At 40.4% G+C, this 23,516-nt stretch overlaps 2 protein-coding genes across 3 annotated transcripts in view; one reads left to right on the forward strand and one right to left on the reverse strand.

Annotated features, from left to right (window-relative positions):
- Positions 1-16,732, reverse strand: part of COL9A1 (collagen type IX alpha 1 chain) — a 200,263-nt gene extending 183,531 nt beyond the window's left edge. The window contains exon 1 of the mRNA XM_061623089.1: positions 15,512-16,732. Coding sequence (XP_061479073.1) covers positions 15,512-15,519 — 8 coding nt within the window. The 5' untranslated portion in view covers positions 15,520-16,732. The remainder of the gene's footprint in view (positions 1-15,511) is intronic.
- FAM135A (family with sequence similarity 135 member A) overlaps positions 15,850-23,516 on the forward strand; it is a 107,257-nt gene continuing 99,590 nt past the window's right edge. Inside the window, exon 1 of one of the 2 annotated variants that reach the window (XR_009762167.1) lies at positions 15,850-16,488. The gene's annotated coding sequence lies outside the window, so the exon portion shown is untranslated. The remainder of the gene's footprint in view (positions 16,489-23,516) is intronic. The other variant, XM_061623085.1, reaches the window with a different exon arrangement.

Raw genomic sequence — 23,516 nt, forward strand, 5'->3', positions numbered from 1 at the left:
ATTTCTAACAACTGGTATTCAGAAGCATACTGCCTCCAATACAGGAGGTAATTCGCCCAGCCATCGTGAGTGGTAATTCCCTTTCAAAGCTATCCAAGTTGGTGGCTATCTCTACATCTTGTGGAAGCAAACTCCAGAGTTTAACTATGCGCTGTGTGAAATACTTTTGTCTATCATCACTATTACAAAGTTCAGCATTACTGGATGACCCCAGGTTCTAGTATTATGAGAGAGGGAGTAAAATTTCTCTTTCTCCACACCATGCTGGAACATATGAAGAGACCTGCTAGATCAGGCCACTGGCCCATCTTGTCCAGCATCCTGTTCTCACAGTGGCCAACCAGATGCCTATGGGAAGCCCACAAGGTGGACCTGAGTGCAGCAGCACTTTCCCATCTGCAATCCCCAGCAGCTGGTATTCAGAGGCATACTGCCTCCAACAATGTGGAAGATAATTCCAGACACGCTATATGAAGAAACACTTTGTCTGTTCTGAACCTTCCAACATTCACCATCATTAGATTTCCCTTAGTCTTATGAGGGAAGAAAATGTCTATCTTTTCTGTATACCATTCATAGTTTTATACATCTTTACTCACAGTTTCTTTCAGGGGCGTCACTACCGGGGTGCGGAGGGTGCGGCCCGCACCCGGGTGTCACCATGAGGGGGGTGACACCCAGAGCCACCCCGCCCCGTGCTGTTGCCCGGCAAGGCTGCTCCAACTCCTCCTCGGAGGCGGGCGGGCGGCCGGGCGGGCGAGACCAGGAGCAGCGTCGGCGGGGCGAGGGAGGCGCACCAGCGTTCCCAGGCATTCTCCGGCTGGGTGCCCCTCCAGCGCGCGCCCTCCCAGGGGCATGGACGGGGTGGCTGGCCTCGAGTGCACGCACGCATGGACGCAAGTCCAGCCACCTCGTCCATGCCCCTGGGAGGGCGTGCACTGGAGGTCCGCACCCCCCCGCACTCCCGCTAGTAACGCCACTGGTTTCTCTAAACTAAAAAGCCACAAATATTGTAACCTTTCCTCACGGGGCAGTTGCTCCAGCCTCTTTATCATTTTGGTTGCCCTTTTTTGAGCTTTCTCTGGCTCTATAATACACTTCTTGAGGTACTGTACACAGTATTTCAACTTGAGCTGCACATCGGTTATAATGGAGTATATGAGAATATTTCTTATTTTTTCTTGCTCATTGCTATATATATTCAAGCTCACTGATCTGCATAAATGTACATACATTATAGCCCAGTCTTGTCCTAATTAATGTCCCAGTTCTATGCAAAATTAAGAACACCTAAGCCCACTGAAAGAAAGGTGTTTGGAAATGCCTCTGCACAGGATGCAGCTGTAAACTGTCTGAATAAAAAGGCATGTTGTATTTACTCATGTGATTTCATCTGAGCCAATGTAGTAGAGATTTATAGTAGAATCCTGTGCATGTATACTCAGAAGTAAGTCCCACTGTAAATGAGACTTATTCACAGGCAATCATGTACAGGGCTTCAGCCTTAGCCTGCAATCCTAAATAAACTTACTACGAAGTAAGTCCCATTTAACACTTACATTCAATAGAAAAGGACTGCACTGCTGGACTCTAGAAGGACTGTATTCACAGGTTCTTCTTGTTCCTTTTCCAAAACTTACAAAGATCATATTGTTGCACACCACCCCAATCTCTGAGCTGTGCGAGACTTCCAGGGGCTCCTGCGCTTACCCAGGGTTTGGTTTCCTTGGAAAAAAGGTTAGCAGAGACTGTGGTGTCTTTTAGGAAATATGGTTTATTTATTTACACACATTCCAACCTGAGCTTAAGATGGAGGGGTTCAAAGCATTAACAGTCCAATAGATCTTGCTTTTCCATCAGGCTTATAGGAGGTATTCTGAAGCCACCGTGCAGGGAGTAGGCCTCTCTGCATGTCTGTCTCCAGTTCCCAGCCTTTCCTCAAACTCAACTAAAAACACAAGCCTCTCTTTGGGGAGGGAGGGCTGTTCTGAACAGTTTCAATAACAATAGGATCTCACTCGCCCATTTGTCAGTTAATAGACACTTGACAGGCTCATTAGCCCACCTGGCTACACTATTAGATTAACAAAGAAGACTCATCTGACCAGCAGAGCAGGTTTCTCAGCTGCAGAGTCCACCTCCAGGTGCAGGATTCCAAATCAGAGGCTGGAAGGGGACTCATAGAAATTGTCTATCTCAACCCCCAAACCCATAACAATATTATTTAAGTGACAGAGTGCCTCATTTTAAAGAAACCATAATAAGTCTTTAAATAAATTGGCACAGATGTAGGTTATTCCTTAATTGTCTCCACTAGAGTACATTGATACACTATCCTTCTGGAAAGAAAGTAGACAAGAGAAGGCAAGGCATATTTAATTCCGTTACAGAGTACTGTAGCGTGGGAGAAAGTAGTTTGCACAATAACTTGACCTATTTCACATTCTCTTTATCAGCTGTTCTTTGCATTTGTAATACTGGAGGCTAGAGCACATACTAGCTAGCTTTTTCCCTTCCACTATCCTATTTTGTTTTACTGTTAAATGTAGAGTGCTCTGCCAGGATGGAGTCATAAAAGACAGATGAGAAAGGACACATAGGGAAAAGGCATGGTGTATATTTTAGCTGCATGATTCCTAACACTGGAGTTTGAAAAATTTAAACATAGAGGAACACAACAGCTAAAACTCTTATCAAATCGTACATACTCTCGTTTTGATAAATACCTCATATATAACCTTTAGAACTATTATCTACTCTTGTGATATTTTGTCTACTTTAGTAGTTGTCAGCTATGAATATCTGATCATCTCTGTGTGTGTCTCTCTCTGTGTGTATAACATGACAATTTCAGATGCACTCAATAGGTTGGATCCAGACAATGTTGGTCATTATGTCTAGATTCCATGTGAAAACAATGTGAAGAATAGGGAATGATTAACTTAAGTTGTATTAATTTCAAACTGGAACTCAGTGAGACAAACTTAGGCTGGATTCAACCCATCACTTCCAGAGCTTCCAATCCACTGGCCATGCCGGCTGGGGCTGATGGGAGTTGTAGTTCAAAAAAGTAACTTTTCCAAGCTCTGATAATTTCTAACCATTCAACAAGGCTTTTCAGTGCAAATACGAAAAAACAACCCCCAAATAACATAAATATTGAGAGACAATTCAGAGTTGTGTTTATAACAGGCACATATTTCAAAATTGTGGGGGGAAATGCAGTTCTCCTTTACTTTTTAAAATTTCTTTACTTCTTAAAATGCTTGGGTTCACCATTTCAGAGGGCAGGGGCAAGATCCTCAGAAAGGTTTACACTGTAATCTAACAAATGCATACTATGTCCAAGGGGGATTACTCCCTATTGTGTCCTTGTAAATATGCTCACAAAAGTTGTTAGCCTGCTAAATTATTGTTATTATTATCACCCACAACAACCCAAAATCACAAAATAGGGTGGGTACTAAAAAGATATGCCTCAACTGTCAAAGGCCAGGATAAAGAGGTGTCTTCAGCATTCACCTAAAACTGTACAATGAAGTTGTCAAATGCACCTTGGTGGCGAGGGAGTTCCACAACTAGGGGCTGCAATGGCCACCATCCCCTGACCTTCTGAGGCTGGCAGAACTACCAAAAGGGCCCCCTCTGCTGATCTCAACTCCTGAGAGGGTCTGTAGGGAAGGAGGCGGTCTTTCAGTTATTTGGGACCTAAGTTGTTTAGGGCTTTAAACACTAGTGTGACAATCTTAAATGGGCCAGAAACTAACCGGCAACCAACGCAGCTGTTTTAAAACAAGGGTTATACGAGATCTAAAAGGAATTCCAGCCAGTAATCTGGCTGCTGCATTTTGGACCAGTTGAAGTTTCCAAGTCATCTTCAAGAGCAGCCCCACACAGAGCTCATTGCAATAATCCAATCCGAAAGTTACCAGAGCATGGAGTACTGTGGCCAAGTCATCTCTGTCCAAACGGACTAAACTCGGCAAACCAGCCAGAGCTGGAAAAAAGCACTCTTAGATACTGAGGCTACCTGAACCTCCAGAGCCACCTGCTCCTTCCAGGGGAGTGCAATCCATCCTGAACAGGCCATCTCCACATATCTCGGACATGAAAACTTTGGACAAATAACTCCTCTGTCTTTTTGGGATTTAGCCTTAATTTATTGGACCACATGCAGGTTCTAAGCATGCATGGGATTGTCCTTGTAGAACAGGTCAATGCAGGTTTATTCGTAAGAGTCTTGTTGAGATCAATGGGACATATTTCTAAGACAAGAGTATACAGGACTGCAGTTTTGCAATACAATCCTATGCATGTCTACTTAAAACATAATAATATTCTCATATGGGTTAAAGAAAATACAAATAATTGCCTTGCAAGAATCTTTAACTTGTAAACTTACTTATCTCTTCCATAATTTGGTAAACTCTTCTTGATATATAGAGCAACTTTTAAACTACGCACATGCAAACTTATATGAAATGAAACTATTTAGCAAACAATGGCATTTTGCAGTTGTAAAAAGTATGGATTTTTTTAAAAAACTGGTATTTTTCAGTAAGTAGTAAAGGCACATGGTACAGCAATTAAATTAATGAAATTACTGAGTGTGAATGAATTAAATCAGCGTGGCGACAGAGAAAATGATTTTTTTCTGAAAGTATTAAGAACATGAGTAGGAAATCTCAAGATACATTTCCACTATGATATGATAATCATTAATACATCTAGAGAAAAGTAATTTCAAAGAAAATAATCAGTGGAAAGCAGAAATTATGCTACTCAAGGGCTGATAATAAACTGTACATCACAATCTTCTAATCTCATGTGATGCCAAAAAGTCATTGTGATTTTGCAGGAGTAGAGTGAGCTAAAACTCAAACATGTACATAGACAAAGCTTTGCTATATAGAAGTAGAAAGCTTAAACTGGGAAACAACAAATGTTGTGTACTCTAACATAATTAATAAGGCAGAATTGAAGAAAAAACATTATTGTTAGGGAACTCCAGACTTTTTCTTATGACAAAAAATATTAACATGCAGTGTTTTGCCATAACAACGGAAGAACATAATATAGGTAAATATGCATAAATATCTCACCATCAGAAGAGATTAATGCCTTGTGATAGCGGCATGAAATAAAACTTACTATAGTAGATGAAAAAGCAGTGCTCAACTAGGATGAATAAGAATTGGATTTTAACTATGAGTTCCATTCAGTTATGGAATATTCCTCAGGTAGAAGACAGATTATAATTAAAAATAAGATCAAGTCAATGTGTAGAGTTTTATAGTATTGTCTAAAAGGAAAGTTCTGTAGGAATTTTCATCATGTTCTAATAATAAAAACTTATGTTTGGTATCACAGAAACCCAAGAGAAAGGTCCAGTAGTAGATGAAAACAGAATATACCCTAAATGTGCATATAAAAAGTCCTTAACATAAATGACAATTCATTTGAGTACTATGGAATCTGTGGTTGTTATTGAGTGGGGCGAAGAGAGTTACCTGTTTTTAATAATTTGAGGAGGTGACCATGAAAATGATTTAACAAGGGATAGATTTCTGCCAAAAAAGAGTTCTACCAGCCAGTCCAGAAATGCTTACAAACTGTCCTACTTAAAAAAGTGGTTCTTAGAATGAAAGCTGTTTTACACATTCTTTTTTTAAAAGTGTATCAAATATTTAACATCCATACATTAAAAAAACTATAGGGAAAAATCCATCAAATGCACATTTTGAATACCTTTAGGATAATATCCAATGTTAATCATACTCAGAGTAGACCCACTGAACTTAATAGATTTAAATTAAATCAATTTATTCTAATGAGTCTTTGTAATGTTCCTCCCACTGGCACCACCTGTGATACTCCCACCCATGGCTACCAGCAGTCAGAATCACACTTTTTATTTTTCTTTAGCTCACCCTAGCACAGATCTCACAAGATCCCACTGCTAGGCAGCACCACCAGTCACTCCCTGTAAACAATACTGCTAGAGACTTCGCCTTAGTCTCCCTATGGCTTGTTACTTTGTGTCTGGGTACCCTTGCTGTCCACAACCCCCTTGTATCTTTGTCTATAAAGCATACAATCCTGGGTTGCTCTGGATACTTGATGATGTTACAATATCTCCCTTCACCGCTGCCACCATTTATTTGATACAGTTTCCCTCCAGCCTTGGTAATTACCCTGCCCTCCCTTCTGGTCTGTGTATCCCCGGCCAAGGATCAGGCTTTTGGTAAACCAATAAAAGTATTTATTTGATAACACCAGGAAATAACAAGATTACTTTATGAATGTTCAACAAGCGTATGGTTTCATATAGTGTCACTCTTTATGTTTCCAGTCATATATATTCTGCCTAAATACCAGCCAAATATAATCCAACCCACAACCAACTTCAATCCACACTCCACAACCAACCGCCAACAGCTCCCCCACAAAACAGAACCCTGAACCAACTGTCATCCTCTCATTTATACCTTCAGCCACTCAAACGCTCAGCCAATCATCATACAGCATTCTCTAGCATTCTAGCCCATGTACTCCCCCCTCTCACTCAGTCACTTACCATATATCACTTAAAAAACCCGCACTTACCATATTTACAGATATTAAAATACAGGGGCATCACAGTCTTCTCTACAATTTACACTGACGATCACCCTAAGATAACAAAAGTATGCTTACTCATCGGGATGAGGAATTAAACACACAGACAGTGGCCTATTTTTATACAGAACCTTGGGAGGCCTCTAGCTGTCTTTTGCCTATATCCAGTCAAAACTAGGTTAGAAGGAATAATGGTGTGAATACACCACTAGTAGATCTATGTAGTTTATATGTCACCTTGAGCTCCTTGGAGGAAAGATGGGATTAAATACTGCTACTACTACTACTAGTTTGTGGCATTCCACTCAAGTATACATCTCCACTTTCTTACACTAAAACTGCCTAATACAAGCAGTAACAAATAAAATGGCCAAATTGCCTTTTCATAAGCCGAGTAGTAATTTTAGTCATATTTGACAGCCACATTTGCCTCCTATGAAAAGCAGAGGTAGGCAACATAAGGCATAGCATCTGCCACACCTTTAACTCCCAAAAAACTCCCTTCCTTTCTTGGGAAAACCATACTATAGCACCACAAGGCAGCAGCATATAGTTGCAGGAGCCAAGGTGAACTTTTGTTGCTGCTGAAATAGTGCTTGAACTTGAAAGCACTTGAAATAGTGCTGTTAAGAAGCCTGCAGAAATAAAATACAAAATTTGAAATGAAGTCAGTGAAATATAACTGTATAAATATCCATCTCATGAGAGAATAAAGGCCCCAACTTTACTATATTTTGGCAGAATAATTCACACACACTCCTGCCATATTTCTAAAGGCAGCTGAATTCCCACCACACTATCTGAACGCCATTTTAAAAAAAATGCTTTGTACCAGTGGTAGGAAATCTCAGGCCCGGGGTCAAGTGTCACACTCCAGGCTTCTCTATTCATCCCTTAGAGCTGACCCAAGGAAAATCTTCTTCCTCCCAGCCTCTATCTCACCAGTCCTGTTTTAGGCCCTCCGTTAGTGCTTCTGCCTGGCTGGAAGAGGCACTTGAACTTTGATAATACCTCTTGTTTGCACAGATGAAGAGAGGTGTATCTATAGGAACTTCTGGCTTTTGTGTGGCTGGAATGTAGTCTACTGTACAAAGGTAAGAATCACATCTGTTGTTCCACTCACTTTTGCCTCTGGCCCCACCCATCACTGGCATGCATGCCCTGGAAGGTTGCCCATGAGATAGATAATGCAGCCCTCAGGCTGAAAAAAGTTCCCCACCCATGCTTGCCACCAGTTTGGGCCCTCCTAGGCATTATTTCCAACATTAGTATTTTTCCACAGAACATTTTGATTTTATTAAAGCTAGAGACTGAGATAAAAAGAGATATAACCAAGGAGTTGAACATACGCAATGGAATTTCTTTCTTTCCCCCTCTTAACAGCAGAACCTTTACCCATGCCATATGGGGGAGGCATCTGGCAACTTTATAACAGGCTATTGATCACAGACAGCACAAAAAGTAGGGTGCACAATAAAAGCAAGCTGTGCATGAGCATTGGCCATTTGGTTTTTTAAAAAAGGTCAACCAATGTCAAATATTTTTAAAATCATTAGTCTTATTACAACAACAAAAAAGTTCAATTCTCAATAGTTTCTGTACCAGGTGTGGGGAGCCATTGGCCCTCCAGATGTTGCTGAACCACAACTCCCATCATCCCTGATCATTGGCCATGCTTGCTAGGGTTGATGGGAGTTGTAATTCAGCAACATCTGGAGGGCCACAGGTTCCTCACACTTATTTTGTGTTTATGCTAATTACCAAGGCCAACTAGTTAACTTATAGTGCAGTCCTCTACATATTTACTCAGAAGTAAGTTTCACTGAATTCAGGGGGACTTGCTCCTAGGATTGCAGCTTTATAGTGAAATAACAACATGGACTTTTAAAAAAAAGAATGTAACAACAATATTAGGTAAAGTTTTTTTAAATGTGAATAATTTGTTGAACAGTTCTCCTTGACTTTTATACTGGAACAATGCACACACAAAAACAAACAAAAGAGACAGGTACTCTTGTAAAGGAGGAAGGGGAAAAAATAAGAGATCAATTATAATTGTGCAGGCAAATTAATCCCCAAAATAGATAGTGCATACAACATGCATTTAAAACAAAATGATGCAAAACACAAATTGTCAGTGTTAAAAATAGAATGTAAATACACATAATTAATATAGTTATTTCACTGCTTAAAATGTGTCAGAATAATTTTAAATTCACATTGGGTGATCAACAAATACAAAGGGGAACAGCTTTTGATTTCTGGGAGGTGTCTCCTAACTTTCACCAATTCCCTCTTTCCACATCTGCCCCCTAGACCTACCCAAAATCTGTGACACAGAGGGTTGGGAAGAACTTCAGAACAGCAAGGAAGGTGACATGGGAGCAACAGTGGGAAGGGGAATCAGCAATAATAGTCTCTCCTCTTAAGTTAGCAGACATCTCCGCTAGATCAAAAACTGTTCCATTAGTGGAGTGACATTATTATTATTATTATTATATCCCACCATTCCTCCCAATAGGAGCCCAGGGCAGCAAACAGAAACATTAAAAACACTCTACAACATCATAAAAACAAACTTTACAATATATTAAAACAAAACATTCTTAAAAACATATCAAAACAAAACATCTTTAAAAACATATTTTGGGGGGAGGGAGGAAAGCTTTAAAAACATATTAAAAAGCAATTCCAACACAGATGCAGACTGGGATAAGGTCTCTACTTAAAAGGGTTGTTGAAAGATGAAGGTCTTCAGTAGGTGTTAAAAAGATAAAAGAGATGGTGCCTGTCTAATATTTAAGGGGAGGGAATTCAAAAGAGTAGGTTCCATTGCACTAAAGATCCACTTCCTATATTGTGCGGAATGGAACTCCCGATTATATGGTATCTGTAGGAGGCCCTAACCTGCAGAGCGTAGTGATCGATTGAGTATATAAGGGGTAAGACGATCTTTCAGGTATCCTGATCCCAAGCTGTATAGGGCTTTGTACACCAAAACTAAAAACTTGAATTTGGACCTGTAGCTAATAGGCAACCAGTGCAATTCATTTAGCAGTGGGGTGACATGTTGGCAATACCCTGCCCAAGTGAGCAGTCTCACCACCACATTTTGCACCAGCTGCAGCTTCCAGACCAACCTTAAGAGCAGCCCCACATAGAGAGCATTACAGTAATCCAGATTGGAGGTTACCAGTACATGGACAATAGTGGTCAGGCTATCCCGGTCCACAAATGGCCGCAGCTGTCTTACCAGCTGAAGCTGGTAAAAGGCACTCCTAGCCACCGAGGTCACCTGGGACTCTAATGACAAAGATGGATAACCAACAGCACCCCAGACTACGGACCTGCTCTTTCAGAGGGAGTACGACCCGATCCAAAGCAGACAACTAACAGGACTTCCGGGAAGGGTGACTTCGCTTGTGCCTGCTTTTCGAGACGAGCTCTCGTCTCAGAAGAAGTTTTTTCAGCGTAAATCAGTCAGAACATTCTTTTTGACTGATGAAGATTTTCTCTCTGGAAGGGAGAAACATAGAGATTAACCATAAAAGCCTGTTTTTGTTTGGGAGGACTGGATCTCATTAATTTATGAGAGAAGGTTCAGCCAGCAATGCCGGAGGACGTCCATCACGCTCTAGCTGAATAAACGATATGTTTATCTTTTCTTTAAAGAAGAACGGACTTAAACAAGCAAGCACCCTTCTTTCTACATTTTTTTTTTCATTTGGTTAATCGTTGCTGCAAAAAGAGATTTGTCAATGAATCAGCTATAAAGATCTTCTGGGTGAGTTAAAAATTTTCTCCTTTATTCACGAAACTAAGGAGGAGAAAAATTGAAAAAAGCCTATCTTAGTTTTTATTGCAAAAAGCTGGCCTGGAGGTGCATTTTGAAGATATAAACGGAGGAGGGATTTCTATTTCGAGGAGGGGAAAAAAAATAAATAAATCTGATTTATGAACTTTGGAGCATTATACGTTTGGGATTATTTTCTTTTTGGTCTATTTCTTTTTGACAAATCTGCTTGTTCACAACGCCACTAACCCTTTTGAAGCTGGGAACTGGATTTGTTTTGTATTCCTGAACATGAGAGATAAGGCAGGCTGTACTGTCTACATTGTGACTTCATCGAGCCTGGAATATTGAACCCAATTGTGACTGAAATAATTTTTGTTTTTGTGGTTCTAAGAATGGCAATCAGGAAAGGGGCTGAGACCATGGAAGAAATCATGTTTCAGAAAATAATGGATGAGATTGAGATAACGAAATCTGGAGACAGGGTAGACAGAGGATGAAAAATGAATTTAGCAAAATGACGCAGGAGTTTAAAGAAATAGTGGATTCTGTGAGAGAGGAGGCTCTGGAGACTGGAACAAATGTAGTATTGGGAAAAGATCTGGAGTCTATGGATACAAGAAACAAAGCTTACTGCTTGGAACTTAATGTTGTCTCTGAAGAAATTAATGAAGATAATAGAGATAAAGTTATCAATGTCTTGGATAATTTTTTGGACTGGAATGATGTGATGGAGTTTGACATAGAAAAAAACTATGGAATTGGCTACAGATATGGGACAATGGAAAAATTCTTAAGAGATGAGCCAGTGCATTTTGTAAAAAAGAAGAGCAGTGATGTGACTTTACAACAATATCTCAGCAACATATTCAGAATTGATGGCAAGAAAAGATTTGTGATGAGGGAGATTCCCATCAGACTCTTATTATATGACTATGGCTATGACAGCAAGATTAATATGGGATACTGATAATGGAAGAATGGATACTGAAAATACTGGACTGAACAAGACTATTGAAGATGGAAGATGGAATCAATATTGATATTGGAAGAATGGCTATTAAAATCATTGGATCAAACTGGTTTGACGAGATGGATTAATCTATATGTTTATTTGGACTATGGCTATGATAACAAGATTATTACGGGATACTGATAATGGAAGAATGGCTATTGAAATTATTGGACTTAATAGGATTGTCGATAATGGAAGAATGGTTACTGAAATTATTGGACTTAACAGGATTATTGAAGATGGAAGATGGAATTAATATTGATAATGGAAAAATGGCTATTGAAATTATTGGACCTAGTGGATTTGAATGAGATGGATTGGTCAACATGTTTATCTGGAGAAAAATTGAAAGATATATTTTTCAAGGAATTGAAATCTCTCTTTGACTTTTTGTGGGAAGAATAAAGTAATGTTTATGAGATTTGATGAATAGTTAAGATAGCTACTGGAGGAAAGTGATTTTATAACATAATTTAGGAGACAGGATTGTTATATATTGTAGACTTATAGCTGATCTGCGATAAATCGGAAGTCAACATTTTATTTTATTGTTTAATAATTTTTGTTTTGTTTTGTTTTTTGTCTTTAAAAATTTGAATAAAAATCAATGAAAAAAAACAAAACAAAGCAGACAACTAACCAGTTATCCCAACTTGGGAAAAAACCAGCCCACAGCGCCTCCGTCTTGCTCAGTTTATTGGCCCTCATCTAGCCCACCACCAAGTCTAGGCACTGGTCCAGAGCTCACATAGTCTCTCCCAATTCAGATGTTATAGAGAAATAGAACTGGGTATCATCAGCATACTGCTGACACCTTGCCCCAAATCTCCTGATGACCACTCCCTGGAGGTAGGATTGGAACCACTGTAAAATGGTGCCTCCAATACCCATCTCACTAAGTCGGCCCAGAAGGATACCATGATTAATGGTATCAAAAGCCACAGAGAGATCAAGGAAGAATAACAGGATTGCACTCCCTGTTCTTTCCCCGATAGAGGTCATCCATCAGGGCGACCAAGGCCGATTCAGTCCCATAATCAGGCCTGAACCCAGACTGGAATGGGTCAAGATAATCTGTTTCATCCAAGAGTACTTGCAATTGCTGCGCCACAACCCTATCGATCACCAGGCAGTTGTTGTCACAAACCAATGGGTCCAGGGTGGGCTTTTTCAGTAGTGGTCGGATCACTGCCTCTTTCAGGGCGGCTGGAACCACTCCCTCTTGCAACGGATAGCACCCGCTGTTAATTATGTAAATAATTAAAAGGTGGTTACATAGCAATATAAGTAAGCCAATGTGAGTTCATCACTTCAGTTGTCTGTCAGTCTCCAAATGCTGTTTTTGTGTTTATTTGGAAGTTGACAACTGAAATGAGAGGAACTCATATTTGCAGCTCTCTTTGTTCTACTGAGTAAAAGAATGGGATCTCTTGGAGCAACTAAGGTTTTAGAACTTGAATATTCATATATGTTATAATTGTTTTTACAGAACTGAACAGACAGAGCAAAACAGAGCAAAATATCATTACAAAGAATGTGCTAAAAATCCTTCCAAGAAAGTTTAAAGCTGGAGCAGTTAAATCTGATTTGAGAAATAAGCCCAAGAAGCTATCTTATTAATATTGATGATATTCACAAACTATTTAATTAATACACACATTGATGGGCATAAAGACTTAGTCATGTTTCTCCATATATGAAAATGCAACGTGTCTTTATAACAGATGAAGATTTAATTGAAACAGATTTTGCTCTCTATCCATCTCCATATTTAGTTATGCAGCCTCCTTTTCATTGATGACATAATTCACAATATGAATCTACAGTTATTCTGAAACACTTTTAAACAAATGAAACAACTATATTAATTATGAATATTTATATTCAATTTTAATACTGTCAGTTTGCTTATGTTTTACATCAGTTTGAATTAAATGTTGCATGTATTATCTATATTATGTACTAAGTATACCCTGCTGTATCGGGCAAAAGGCCCATCTAGTCTAGACCTCTGTTCTCACAGTGGCCAATTTGTAATCATTGTGACATTTCTGTCATTACTTTTTTCTATTTTTTATTTTAGTTTCATTTACTGCTTATGAATGTTTTGCTCTGTTGTAATTGATTAAAAGAATTTGTTGTATGTTACACAGAGAACTGCTGTTACTGGATGACTGGAATTAAATGAAGAAATAAATTAAGATTATATATTGGTTTGTACAATTACCAAGGTTGGGAATTAAGTAGGCAGCTTGTTCTAGATGGGGTAGCACTTGAAGGATCGGGTTTGCAATGTGGGGATACTCCTAGATTCCACCTTGTCACTGAAAGCCCAGGTGGCTTCAGTGGAGTACAGAGCCTATTTCCAGCTCCAACTGGTTTGCCACTTCCTGGACAGGGATAGCCTAGCCAGTGATTCATGTCCTAGTAATCTCTTAAACTATTGCAATGTGCTCTACATGAGGTTGCCCTTGAATATGATACAAAATGCAGTCCCTCTGAGTCTTGTTGGGTTTGATGTCTTAAGACCATATAATATTGCTCCTCAAAGTTTTGCTCTGATTGCCTATTTACTACTGACCCCAATTCTAGTGACATATAAGGTCCTAAGCAGCTTGAGGGCTAGTTTCCTGAGGAAGCACCTCTCTTCATATTATCCTGCCTGGAGAGTTCTGCCGGGGAGTTCTAGTGTTGAGTGAAGTCTGAGTGAGTCAGACTGTTGGAGGACCTTCTCAGCCACAGCATACTGGTTGTGGAGCACACTCCCTCTGGAGGTTTGACTGGCACCAACATTGGGCGCCATCTGAAGACTTGTCTTTTTTCTGATCTTTTAATTGATGAGGACCTGGCCCGTATATTGAGAAACTGACAGATGCCCACCATGGTTCCAATTCTGCTCCCCCTCCTCAAAGTAGCTATCTCAATTTTTTTAAAGTGCACGTTAACTGCAATAATAGATTTCACATTGCTTCTAGTTTGGCCATGTTATCAGCTGCCACACTATTCCTAGCCACAATATATAACAAAGATTTTGGAAGAGAAGAAGCATTTGCCACTATTCACTTAAAACCTAAAGAAACATTTCTACAGCCAGGCCAGGAGACGAACCAGAGTGGTCTGAAAGAAGGGGAAATTAATACATTTATATGACAGAACTACAAAACCACTAAAACACTTGAAGAACATTCCATAGTGAATTAGTACTACCATGAAGTCCATAATTTCGATAATCTTTTTTCAGAGTCAACAAAATACCTTCTGTTATGCTTCTCCCACCCACATTATTCACCTTCTTGTTTACTGTTGAGCATCATTTCAATAGGTTGTGCTACTCCAAAGCAGTCTATTTAGAATTGGAGCAGCTAGTTATATTTCACACTGGCCATCACACATACTTTCACCAAAAAGCTCACCTGTCGCTATGGCATATTATTTCAGATGGACCACAGTCCATTGTATCTACTTTTGTGTTTGGTTGCTTTTTCACTCAACCTATTGTTCATATCATGCCATAACTCACTTGGGGACCTCACCATGTCTTGGCTTCAGTTTTGTATCTGTAATATAGGGATATTCTACACTGTGGCTTTCAAAATTGCTGAAATAATGTATGTGATGTACTTTGAACACTCTAAAGTGCTATGTAACTGCCCAGTATAATTATATTAGTGGTACATTTCCCTCTTTTACATCAGACAAAATGGGTCTGTACACCACCACCCACAAAAGAAAACCCTGCATTTACAAGCCATCTGTAGGGCTGGAATAATATTTGTGCTAGAACTTGTTTCTATCAGGGCAGAGGTTAAGCATTCACATTTAAAAAAATTCTGATGAGGAAACCCTTATCAGCTTCTCAAGTTTTTGCTTGCTTTTTCTAGTGTTATATCTTGGTTAGAATGTAAAGGTACATTGTTGGCTTTGTGTGGCTTGTGGAAGAGTACATTCCTAAAGCTTTTTAAAATATATATATATTATTAGAGAGAATCCTTCCAAGATTGACCTGGACTTTTGCTCCTGAGATTTCTTCTGCTATCTAATCTGCTCGCCTTTTGAACATTTAGAGATTATTTTTGAGAATTTACCTTCTCATATGGCACCCATGACTCACATGATGATTTTAGGATTTGCTTTGCATTGTCTTTTTCGTTTTGTTTTCTGAGACTTTTCATGCCTTGTGCAATTGAAAGTATCTGCTGAGAAGGCACTTTGCAGAGACTTTTCAAGGGCCAGCTTTGCACTGAAAGTAGGTGATGTGACTTGGCCTATCGCGCTGCGGCTGCCTTGAGATCTCAAGAAGTTGCGTGGCTCCCTGTCCCTCCAATAAGCTTTGCATGCCGAGAAGTCAAATGAGAAAATCTTCTGGCCAGGCAGAGCTTCAGGTGAGGAGGCCCCCTCTTTCCACTTTAGTTTCCTGTTGAGGTAGAGAGAAAGTCAGAGAACGACGGGACAGGAGTAATCGAGGCAATCCCCAAATGTGCCTTGGGCTAGCTGGTTTTGCTGATCTTGTTTTGTCCTCCCGCTTCTTTGCTTTCTTTTTTTGCTCGCCTGCAGGGAGGAGCAGCCAGTCACACTCTGTAACTCAGCCGGTCCCTCGCACACAGCAGCAGGGGGAGCTCGAGGCTGGAGGCGGCAGCAACAGCAGCAGGAGGACCAAGAGCTAGATCTCCAGGAAAGTGGGAGCGGAATCTTGGAGATCGAGCCCCAGAGTCAGAGGATGCCGTAATAGCTTCTGCTGGTTGCCCTCGCTGCATGACTTGGGCGCTCCCTTCCAGCCCTGACAACGCCCGCCTCCTCTATTGCCTCCCTGTCTGTTTGTTTGTGAACAGGAAGCGGCGGCTTGTGGTCGTGGTGTTGTGACCGGCGGAGTCTACTCCTCCTAGTCGCTTTCCCAGGCGAGAACAGGAGGAGGGCGTGCGCTATCACAACACGGGCCGCCCTGCCGGCCAAGTGGGGCGCCGGCGTCGGATGCCTGCGTTACGCCACACCGGTGCTGCTGTTGAGGCCTGGGCTCCTCTGGAAGCCGTGACAGAGAGAGCGCCGGATTCAAGCGCCAAGTCAGGTAGGCACCTCTCCCGGGGGAGGCCGGTGGCTAGTGCCGTTTCTCCTTTTCTGCGGCTGCCCCAGGTGAGTCGGTGGTGGTGGTGTGAATGCGTGTGTATGAGTGAGTGAGACCTGAGACGGAACAGGAGGATGTGAAGGGGCGGGCGAGGGGGGTTGTTAGAGCTGAGGTGGATATTTCCTCTGAGTCTTGCAAGGTGAAGAGAAAGGGGAGCTGGAAAAGATGTGTATGGCTTTCAAAGCTTCTTAAATAATAAACGAAAAAGCACTTCCTTTTGCTGTAGCTAGGAGTGTGTATATATGTATGTATGTATGTATGCGAGAAAGAGTTCTCTCAGGAGTCACTCCAGTCTATCCAATCGAATCGCATTTGGTAAAAGCTATTAAGTGAAGTGGCTCGGTAACACCACCTTGGCAATGTGGGGGGGGTTGTCTAATTTTATCTTTCTCTGTTTCTGCTTTATTTTTAATCATCAGAAGCCAGGAAACTGTGGTAACATTTCTCTATACCATCGTCACGTATCCTGTATGAATTCTAGGGTACGGTGATGTCCTTTGGTTGTTGTTTTTTTTGCCCTGTTTTAAATAACTTTCACACATTTCTCTATAACTCACCAGGCTATTTATGTTCGAAAACACTACCTGCTGCAACTAAATTTCTCACTAAATCTCCCCTCCCCCATTTAATAACATTTGTTTTGTTTCTATTCAGTGATTACCTAAGCGTTTTGCCCTTGGATGGTTTTGTGTCTTTTTAAAATTCACAAATCTAAAAGAGAAAGTACTGGAAGGAGTGGGAAAAGTATGGCCATTTCATTCATTGTACTATAGCCAAGTACAACTTTTCTAAGTGTTACCTGGGATTATAACACAATGTTGTTGTACCATTTTTTCCACCAGTGTAAATTCCTGACATTCCTAATGTAATATGGTGTCCTTGTTTAACTCTGTAGAAGCTACCTGATACCTTGTAAGAACCAAGTTGAGCTCTTTGCTGGTATATAAAGCTTTGGGGGGCTGTACTTGAAGGCTTTGCCAAGTACATATAGACTGTATTAGTTAATGGAATGCAAAAACTTCACTTGAGTGTACTTAATAAATATTAAGGTGACTTGCTTGTGGCTTTTTAACTACTGAAGCATATTTTAGTTCAAAACAAAGTATATTGTTGCGGTACCTTTAGTAATATAGGAAGCTGGTGATCTATCTAGGGTGCTTCTAGACTGTTGCTTTTTGGCGTGGGGTTCAATCAGTACCAACAAATTCAGGTTGCACAATTAACATTGATATGGTGCTATTGTGCATCAAACTTGCTTCCCCCCAAAATCGGACTTTTGTAATAAGGAAACTTGGAAAAATGCACTAGACAGTGTGGGGTAACAATTGTTTGGCAAATAAATGGCTTCCTGTAACCTTCCTGCCAACAAATCAGGATGAATCCTCAACAAACATTATCTGGAAGAAACCCTAGTTCAGTACTATCTATGCTGCCTGGCAGCAACCCTCCAGAGTTTCAAATGGAAATCTTTCCCAGTCCTCCCTGGAGATGCTAGGAATTAAACCTGGGACCTTCTACATGGAACGCATGTGCTCTGTCATTTATCAAGTGCTCTTCCCTCTTTATATGTTATCTGTTTTCCTACAGAGTATACAGTATGTGTGTCATTTTGATTAGCAACAGGAGCTGTGTGTTAATCAAAATCCAACTGTGGATTTTGGGTTTTTTTGTTATGGACCAATACGATTACCTTTGCTTTTTAATTTTTTATCATTGATTTATCAACTTTGGGACGCATGCCACACAAATTAATATCTACACAGAGTTAGTATTTATTTTGTGTGGTCTATGTGCTATATATACGTCATGGATAAGCAAAAGTATCACAAGGGAAAAATCCGAAATTCATAGTTGGTCAATATCAGAGCCAACCAAAATGTCACAAAATTGTGTCAAGCTTTTGGGTTCTCCACAACTCTTCACTAGGCAAGATGTTTTGCAAAACAGGGTGGGAGAACAAGGAAAGAAAGAAAAAGCACAAAATTAGGCTGGATGTTGTAGCCATAGTGTCAGCTTGTAGACTAAATTCCAAGATGGAAATTGCAGGCTGAAATTCTCCCGCCCCCAATGCTACAGATATCAGGTTACAACATCTAGGATGCTGAGATAAAGAACCAATGGGTGTTCCAATTTTCTGAGAAATTTAAGTCTGGTTTGGAATCCAGAATGTTTGATGCCTTAAATGAAGCATACAAATTTCTGGGTAGGCAAAGTGCAGAAGTCTTTAATTTAGCAAAGTTGGGTATTCATTCTGGATAGTGTACTTACCATAATTAAGTACACTTTCTCTTTTTAAAAATAGAATCTGGTTTAAAAGAAAAGTTGAATTCAGTACAAACAAACCTATCAATGCCTACATTTACAGAGATGATCTAGGAATGGCCATGTTTTTTGTGTCTGAACTAGCTCTATTTGATATGTCTGATTTGCAAGTGTCTACCAAACTAAATCATGGCCGATTTACAAACCATAGTTTGAGCTTAATGTATTTTGATGTTGCATTCAAATTGATGTACTATAGTTTGGGGTGTTGCACTGCTGTCAGAGTTCACTGTTCGGGAAACCATCAGGGATTCTTAGGGATAGAGGGGAACTGCACAAACCGTGGTTTGGTCTTGGTCATGATGCACTTTTAGGAGATTGTGCATTGGTCCAGACCCACCTTTCAAGCACTTGAGTTTAAAGACTCCTTTTCTAAGTGAAAGATAAAACCATGGGAATTTTTTTTACTTCTACTGTTAAGCATTATAAATAAACACCATAAGCCATATATCTATTAGGAATGTATCCAAATGGTGTCTTTTGCACTGACAGAAAGCTCTTTTATCCAGTGGAGCCTTCCATCTCTGGAATAAGGAGGGAGGAAATGTTGGTCAGTTTTGCCTCCACCCTAAATCCCCCCCTCCATACCCTTGAAATTGCTCCAGAGGGTTGAGATACTCTGGAATAGCATAGGGGCTGCAGGGGGAAGGGAAACTGACAAAAATTGCCACCCTTCATGTTCTGCTGACAGAAGTCTCTGGTGGATCAAACTGTCTTCTGTCAGCACAAGGGGCCAAGGACTACTAAGTTACTGCAAGTGCTAGAATCTAGGATGTTCTGCTACTATATTCTGCTCCTCAACCTATGAGCTGTGCAATAAATTCTGTTATCAAACTATTTATGACTCTACCAACCAAACAATACAATAGTTTTTCTTTATGAGATGGAAAATTATTTTGCACAATAATTACTGTCCCTTGCTTTTGAAACATTCTGGACACATTACAACTTGATTTTATGCATATTTACTCTGAAGTAAGTCCCACAAATATGCCTGCATAGGATGGTAGCTTTAGCCTTCAAATAAGTGATCTTCCTTTCCTACACTTGCATCCTACACTACAGAGAGAGCTAAACAGATGTTTGTTTCTAGGCAGATATAATTCTGTAGCGCAAAAGGCATCATCCTAAAATATATAAAGGTTCTACTTAGTTGCAAACCAATATGTTTTAATTGTTATAACAACCGTTTAATGTGTTTGTTCAGGAAATACATGAATGTCAAAATGGAATAGCTAATTTATTTATTATTTATTTATTTTATTTGTATCCAACCCTTCCTCCCAGCAGGAGCCCAGGGTGGCAAACAAAGCACTAAAATGCTTTAAAACATCATAAAAACAGATCTTAAAAGACATTAATTTAAATTAATTACTTAAACTGGGTATTTTTCCCTTGCGTTTTTTTTCTTGGTGACTTAAAACATTGAGTTAAATTGCCTTCCTTCAGAAACAGCAACATTCCATGCTGCTGTGTATATATGATTCTGCATATAATCATGTGCAGATGGAATACTAGAGGGTGCAATCCAAACTGGCCTTTCACATGTTTCAAACAAAAGTAATATCTCCACTGGACTAAATAAATCCTTTTTACTTCAGTGTTGGGCATCTGAACAACTTTCACTGGGTGTCTCTGATTGTACTTATAAGATGAATTGTGCTACTTTAAAAGCAGTTAGAAAGAAACATTTGAGATTAGAAACTGCAAAGTGGGACATGCAACGAAAAGTTGCACAGGATCCCTGATCCTGGTTACCACTAGAAGAGAGTGTCCTGTCCTTTCTCCAAGCCAGGAAGGGATGTAAATCTTCCTCACTAGTCCTTAAGGTCCCCCTTCCCATTCTGGCAAAGCTTTCCAGGTGCGGTAAGAGGCTATTGCTCACCCAGATAACTGTTCCTCCTTTAGGAATGACCTCAGAGGCAAGGGCTGCATGGGCTGTCTGCTCCGTACCCCATGAAATGTGTCTAGGTGTCAAAGGATCTTCCTCTTCATTTGCCAAGTAAAAGAGTGTGTACCTCCTTGAAAGACAGTAGAGATGCACTGCAATCATGTACTTGTCTATTCTGATTTCTGAATTCATTGCTAATTTTAATGCATATTTTATGTGAACTGCTTAGAGGTTTTTGATGAAGGGGTATATAAATCTTGTTAAATAAACAAAATCAGAAGTAATTCTCGAGTTCTGTGAGACTTGCTCCTAGCAAAGTATATATAGGATTGCAACGTTAGTCAGCTAATGGATCTGGAGTAACTGTAGGGCTTATTAACGATGCCGAATACAACTCATGGTCTGGTGGCTGTGAGTTGGCATTGGTGACTGCTTTGGCCAGTCGCAGGGGCAGCAGGCGGAGTATACCTGAGGTCAGCCATGTCCAGGGGGCCCTGTACTGGTACAGAACCAGTGCATGTTCCTCATTTTAATCCAGGCAGGTGGGTGAGAGGAGAGGAAGCCAATGCCAGTGGAACTGCTCTCTTGCCTTCCCTCACTATGTCTTCTCAAGCCACTTGGGATGGGATGGCCATGAGCTCAGATGCATTTTGCCAGCACCACCCATGCAATTCCCTGAAGGAAAAGGAGTAACAAAAAATGTATGTACCCACCCAGCACAGAGTATGCAGGCTAACTTGGAGAGTATGCACAGTGGCTGTTTACCCTGTATTTTGAATTGTTGCCCCATTTGCATTTTTAAAAATTTGTTAAACATATGGAAACCGGTTCTCACAGAGTGTGCAGGGACTTTGAGCAGGGGGTTGGACTCAGTGGCCTTATAGGACCTGATGATTAGTTCTTAGTAGCAACAAGTTGCTGATGTTCCCCTTGAGACACTTTTTGTGGTATCAGTCACATTTAATGTAGAAGTCAATAATCGTACGTACTTTTCACTTTTTCCTTGCACATTTTAGGTTTTCTTTCCTTTTTTCTTCTAGATCAGTAACTTCTAAACTGATTTGAGGAATCTTGGTGTTTCTCTATCCTCCCTCCAAAAAATACTAATGGACAAAATGCCCTGAAAAACAGCTTGCCCTCCATTACCAGTCTTCCCCTTGCAATGCATAGCTGCTGAAGAGAATTGGATTTGTTCCAAATTGTGCACTCAGTTTGTGCAGGGCAGTGGGGAAGCACAATAGGCAGGAACTGAATGTGTCTCCTTGAACAAAATCCTCTTCAGTGCTTTGGGGTTCGTGACAGAAATCCAGGAGCTCTTGGCAGATGACCATGCAGAAAGGTTCCCTGAAGTTAGAACATTTGAGGACCACTCCTTCCATGTTCACAAAACAGTTAGCTTTTTAGAATCCTGAATATATTTTAAGCTGGTGAAATGCAGACTCTGGACTAACGCAAAAGCTCTAATTGACCTATCTATGAAGGAGCTTTACCTTTGATCAATAGTGTGCAAGATTGTGGTGCTTGGGTTCACAAACTCCTGTTTCAAATAATTCAGTGTTTACTCTGTTGGTAATTATTACTCTTCTAGTTGGTGTAGTGGTTACGGTGTTGGACTACGACCTGGGAGACCAGGGTTCGAATCCCCACATAGCCATGAAACTCATTGGGTGACCTTGGGCCACTCACTGCCTCTGAGCCTCCTGAAAACCCTATTCGTAGGGTCGCCATAAGTCAGAATTGACTTGAAGGCAGTACATACACAGTTCAGTGAGATGTTGCTGTTTTGGTAACTATCACTGTACTCTTCTAGTTGAGTGAGATGCTGCTGCTTTTGGAGTTACTACCAAACTGGGATGTCACTACCTTTCATCTTGCTCTGAAGTGCATTTGTTTTAGAAATGTTTATATAGCGACTCAAAGTCCCCAGAACGTAGTGCAAGGGTTTGCCGCAGTCACTGCTTGGGGAAGGATACCAGAATGACATGATAATAGAGGCACTTCCCACACTTAGGAAGCTGTCTTATACTGAGTCAGATAATTGGTCCATGTAGCTCAGTATTGTCAACACTGACTGTCATTGGTTCTTCGGGATTTCAGACAGGGTTCTCTCCTAGCCTTACCTAGACATGTTGAGGATTGAATCTGAGCCTTTCTTTATGCAAAGCAGATGCTTTACCACTAAGTTTCAACCCTTCCCAGTTGTTACTTACTGGTAAATATTATTTGGATGAGCCTTCATAATTATTAGTTCATGCAGTGAAATGTAAAAGCATAATTTTCAAAATCTGGGATAATTTAAAAAATATTTTTATGCAGTTAAGAGCCCTGTTGGTTAAGGCCTCTAATCCAGCATTCTGTTCCCACAAACCAGATGCCTATGGGAAGACCGCAAGCAGGTCATGAGTACAGTAGCACTCTCCCTCATGTATCCCCGCATAACTTGAATTGAAAGGCATGTTGTGTCTGATACAGGAGGTAATATATTGCCATCATGAATATTAGCCATTGATAGCCTTATCCTCTTATGAATTTGTCTAATTACCTTTTAAAGCTTTCAGCCATCACTACATCTTGTAGTAGTGAATTCCATAGTTTAACCATGTGCTGTGTCTGTCCTGAATCTCCAGCTTTATTGGATGATCCTGAGTTGTAGTATTATAAGAGAAGGAGAAAAAGGCTTCCTATCCACTTTCTTCATCTCTTGCATAATTTTACATATCTCTTGTTGTGTCATTCCCCCCTCCCGCTACCCCTTATT

The sequence above is a fragment of the Rhineura floridana genome, chromosome 4 (assembly GCF_030035675.1).
Source record: "Rhineura floridana isolate rRhiFlo1 chromosome 4, rRhiFlo1.hap2, whole genome shotgun sequence".
Classification (NCBI taxonomy): Eukaryota; Metazoa; Chordata; class Lepidosauria; order Squamata; family Rhineuridae; genus Rhineura; species Rhineura floridana.